The sequence below is a fragment of the Morone saxatilis genome, unplaced genomic scaffold (genome assembly GCF_004916995.1).
Source record: "Morone saxatilis isolate NCDOM2014 unplaced genomic scaffold, NCSU_SB_2.0 Contig23, whole genome shotgun sequence".
In the NCBI taxonomy this organism is placed as follows: domain Eukaryota; kingdom Metazoa; phylum Chordata; class Actinopteri; family Moronidae; genus Morone; species Morone saxatilis.
Window position 1 is genome coordinate 23,638,863 of NW_023339796.1, and position 5,356 is coordinate 23,644,218.

A 5,356-nucleotide genomic window follows, 5' to 3' on the forward strand; every position below is an offset into this window, starting at 1 on the left:
CTTGGGAAATACTTTTTAAAAAATTAAATTTTCATAGGGGGGCTAATAATATCCTCATGTGTATAAATGCAATTTGAGTGCTGATTTATTTTTTTTTGTCTTGTACTGAAACCTTGTCCAATTAAGATGTACATGTAAATGTTATGTCCTAGAGATCAAAATGGCTTAGATCAATTATCGGCCTGGTTGATTATCAGATCCAATATTCAATAATATATTTTTCCAATTTTCAGAAATGTGATTTTTTGAATCAGATCTAATAAATATATTTTTAAATTAAAATGCTACTTTGGCTCGGATACCCACAGTACTATCTGATTGGTTACACATCACGAGTACTAGCTTATCAACACTAAAGGCTACTGTGCCACGGACGGGGAAATGCAAATACTCAAGCAAAGAACGTGTAAATTGCATCAAAATTATACAGCACTTAAGTAAATTAACCTAGTTACACTCAACCACTTTATTCTTAATTTTTTCACTAAGATTTTTATTGTAAATGTACATTTGTTCTAAACATCGGTTGTCGGTTTCCTTGATTACTAATAATCTGTGTGAAAAAACATGCTGGTCACTTCATTCATGCATACCTTTGCTTCTATCCAAATAATTTTAATGTCAAAGATCACATTACTGCATTATTTAACCAGTGAGGTAAACCACCCTATGCTTCAAAAAATAATTTAATCTTATGTTTTAACAACAAGGAGGAAAGACCAGGGACACGGCTCAGGATGGGTATAAATGACTTGAGAGTAATAATTAGGACCCACAATTTCTCAAAAGCAGAGTTAATCCCTCTGCTACCAGTGCAAGAAATATACGTCCAGTGGCATTTGTTAAGTAGACAGACTGCTCCAAAAATAATTTTTCTAAATATGAACAGCTGTCATTACACAGAGCAAACAATTCATTTTAACTGGAACATTTTACACCATTTAAAGCATGTCAAAGTTTTTTAGGATGATTTGTTGTTATTTTAGGGACCTCATACTGATGGAGGAGTAGAAAGTGACAGGCCAGGTGTTTGGCGTTGGCATAAAGCATGTGTCCTTGTTGCTTCAGGCGGTTGTTGGATGAATGAAGGCAGAGAGACAGAAATAAACATGGACACAAGTCTACAGACACCTTTAAAGCCTGACCCCAAGACATCCGGAAGTATACCACAATGGCGCCAGATGTGTGTGTGTGAGTGTGTATATTAGTAGGTAAAAAAAGAAACACTGTCAGTTCCACGTCTGCCAGTTTAAATGTCATCAAAGACACAATTTTTTGTGTTTTGTTGAAAAGTTAGTGGCTTAACATATCCACCTGTCTAAATGTCAATAGGAGCTAGTAGTACAAAAGTAGGCAAAAATGAGACAATTCATCCCTACTGAAACATGAAACAGCACAAATACATACATTTTTGAGGTGTAGAAAAGGCTCAAAAAGGCTCTCTAATTTCATTCAGTTTAATTTAAAAACAGCTGATCACTGCAGTTTTTCAGTCAAACAAGGTGGTTGGTTTGGGTATTTTGGATATTTCAGTTGACATGCTTAAGGACTGTCGCTACAATCTACATGTTATGCGCTTCAAGGTGTGAAGAGTTAGGGTTAGGCACCCCAGGTCACCCTCCATGTTTCTACAATAGAATGGACAAACCAACACTGGCTTTAGACAGGACTAGCCATCAGCCAGTTTGTCCTTCATGTTGGAAGGGCAGAGTGAGACAAGGGAGTTGGGATCTGCAACTTCACTGCCGCTAAATGCTCCACTTGATCTTTAACAGAACTTTTGCAAACCAGCCAATGAAGGCCGGAGTCAGTATGCCAGTAAAGAGTTTTTGTCTTTAGCCTGCATTTATTTTATTTTGTCAGATGTCGTCAAAACTCAAGTGTGAATCTATTGTGATGTCACTCATTGGTTTGCGGAGTACCGTTTTGAAGCCTCAGGTTTGGCATTACAGTCAGTCACCATGACAGTTTTTCAGAGCCAGCAGTGGAGCTGCTTTCATTGGCTGCGCAGTTTTGACTTGTCCATAGCAGGACACAATAGCAGCTCACCAGTCAAACGTTCTCGTATTACAGACACTGAAATATGTTTGTGAAACAATTTTAGGTGAGAAACAGGCAAACTCTGTCCACTATGTATACTGTCAATGCTATTGAATATTGGTTCAAGACATCCTTGATTTCAGAGGTTTCTTACTAAATGTGGTTAATTTTGGGAACTTGGAAATGGAGGCTTAGAAAGCTCTTCGGTGTATGTATTGTATTGTAATCCTACTGCTCTATTTCACGGTCCATAGAAATATTACCCTTTATCTTTATCTTCTTTCTTTAGTAGTCCCTCTCCTTTTATTTTCAATCCTTCGTTTCCTTTTTTGTTTTCTTTTCTTTTTTCTTCCCCTTGCTTGGGCTGTCATTATAAATAAGACCTTGTGCTTACCTGACTTGCCAAGTTACATAAACTATTATTCTCATGTCTCCTCTTTACTCCCCTTTCCCCTGTTCAATTCCTCCTCTCCTCTGCCATGAAAAGTCAGTAAATCTCACACCAGTCCTCTGAGCACTGGCCATTACAGCCAGGCTATAAAGCCCACAGATAGCACTGCTAATAGCTTTCTGTATGGACTGTTACACCCAAACAGAAACACATACACACACCACAGGAAATGATAGGAATCGATGAACGCAAGCGAGAATGTGATTACTAAAGCCAAGGAGCTTAACAAGTAAGAGCTGAAAAAAAAACACACACTTATCCATTTGCATAAATCCCTATAGTGACATAGCATTTTACACAAAAAGAAAAAGATTATAAATAAATAGGTGGAGGACAGTGACATCAGATGAGAGAAAATAATGAGAAACGAGATGGAGAGACTGTGTGTGATTGGTTCATTTGAGCCAAGCAGAGCTAAGCTGAAGTGACAATAGCCAATCATTTGAAGCCAACAGAGCAACGCAAAGAGAGCATTATTGTCTTTTTGATCAAAGAAGCATCATAATTATAGTTAATGGCATTGTCTGTGATATGATTAGTACTGGTGGCTGATAAACTGCTGACATGATGGCTGCTATTTTCTTCAGAAATAATTTTAGATGGGCTGTCAATTCCACTGGTGACTACTCATTTGCAATTTTTAGGGTACCGATACACCTAACCACAACTGTGTGTATTATAACAATAACACTATAACAATGCTTAAAAAGGGATGGTTTACTCAAATTACATGTTTCCAAAATTGCTTAATTTATATCTTTTTATAACAAACCATGATGGGATCATAATCCCAACCCATGGATCAAAAGTCTCCTTTATGTTTTTTTCTCTTTTTGTTTGTCCATCTTCTCCACTCTACTCTTTATCCTCATGTCACAGAGATGAGACTGGACCAAGGGTAATTGGCTGGGAGGAGAGGCTGACAGATGTAACATTCCATACCACCAGGTCAGCCACACCACACTTGGTTATATTTATTTTTGCAGGGGCTGGGATTATTTAAATATACGTATATTTTGCATTGCATTGGCCCCAATTGACAAAAATCTGTCGTACTGACATTAACCCCTGTGTTTACATGTGCAGATTCTTTAAATGACTCGTTTGTTTGAGTGCTAACTACCTGAAAATGTCAAAGGTGAACATCATGTAAAGAGACCTACTTAGTTTGACATCCATCGAACATTCCAGTATTGATGAAGTACGGGCACACAATGGTAGTCTTGATGCCATCTTTCCCAGTTGCCAGCAACTCCAGACCTACCGACTCTGCAAAACCTACTGCTGCAAACTTACTGGCACAGTAGTCTGTGGGGAGAAGGGTCACAGGTAAAGGACACAGAGTTCAGTTTATGCTCAAAAAGAGTAAGGTGATGGATATTATTTAGATTGTGATAGCAAAGGTCCAGTGTGTAACATTTAGGAAGCTCTATCTATCTAATATATTAGTATTAATCAATAGTAATTATTATTAAGATTAAGATGTACATTTATGTCTTTCTAACATTGTAATAGAAGAGAGGGAGAGATGGCTGATTTCAGGCTGTAGGATTAGTTTAAAAGCTGGAAAACAAGACCAGGTCATCAAGCATTGTATCTTCTCAGTTTATGTTTAGTTATATTCAAGTAGACACAAGTGTACTAAATCTGCACCTCCCTTCCACATTTATAGCCATTATGTGACTTTTGCTTATCACATTACAGCTGGTAGAGGACACTAATGATGTTATGCCATGGCTACACACATTACATAATCTGAAACAGACAGGGTTATAGGTGAAGGCACTAAAATCTTTGACAAATACAGGTGAGAGGGCAAGTCAGTCTTGTAGAATAAGGAGTAACATTCACTGGCCCAAGACCATCTCATAATAAAGTAATTTGATTGCTAAGGATTGCCCTATTGTTACATGGAAGAAAAGGTTTGGTAAGGATAAGTTGTACAATTAACTTTTAGGCAAAACTTTGGCAATCTAACTATGATCAGTTTAAGTAACCTGACTGGAGATTTTTATTTTGTGGTCTCTACATTAATCAATCATTTGGAAACTACTTTCCAGCAGGTGGATTGTCTTCTATCCATTGATCAAAGTTCATAATTCAACCCTGGAGTTGGGAGATAAAATTAGGACAGAGTTCAAAAGAGCAGTTACGGAATGTGCAGTATTGGCTAGTATGTTTGAGAGGATCATACCTAAAAATAGATACAACTATAATAAAGATAAGATAAATGTTTCATGTAAGAAAAGATTCCTCATTTAGACAGAAAATAGATTAAAAAGACTGATGTTACAGAAGCTACAGATCGTTTCCGCAAAGTACTATAGACTATTAGACAGGACCAGCAAAATCCTAACTTAATTAAAACATTACACAACATTTTTAGTTCATCTGAGTAATTTAGTGTTTTTATCACCACTGAAGTCGAGAGAAGAGGAGAAGGAAATGGCTCTCTTTTAAACTTTAATTGTTTCATAAAAGGTTCTATGTGTAACTTTCTGGTGTGTCTTTTGCTCGTTTTCCGTACAAAGTCTGTGGGAGGGAGCCAGCATCATCAGGCCGAAAGTGACACTGTAATTTATTTTTCAGCATTCAATCATATTTAGAATAACGTTACTATCTGTAACGTTCCTATATTTTATTTGGAGCATTGACTCCATGCTACTAACTGGCTTGCAATTTCACAGCCAGCACCACGAAGCGCCATCCCAAAATGCCAATCCAGCCTGCTCTGCCTCCCAAGGTAAGGTGCCAGCATACTGCATCAGAATTGGTTGTTGGATGATGGAATAGCTTCAAAACAATAACACAAGATTTAGTTTCATGATTTCAAGAAGTAGCATGGGATCATGAGAGTTGTTGTCT

At 37.4% G+C, this 5,356-nt stretch overlaps 1 protein-coding gene across 1 annotated transcript in view; it reads right to left on the reverse strand.

Moving 5' to 3' along the window:
• Nucleotides 1-5,046, reverse strand: part of LOC118334850 (epidermal retinol dehydrogenase 2-like) — an 8,749-nt gene extending 3,703 nt beyond the window's left edge. The window contains exons 1-2 of the mRNA XM_035670922.1: nucleotides 5,019-5,046; nucleotides 3,655-3,799 (exon numbers count right to left, since the gene is read on the reverse strand). Coding sequence (XP_035526815.1) covers nucleotides 3,655-3,799; nucleotides 5,019-5,046 — 173 coding nt within the window. The remainder of the gene's footprint in view (nucleotides 1-3,654; nucleotides 3,800-5,018) is intronic.
• Between the last annotated feature and the right edge of the window lie 310 nt (nucleotides 5,047-5,356).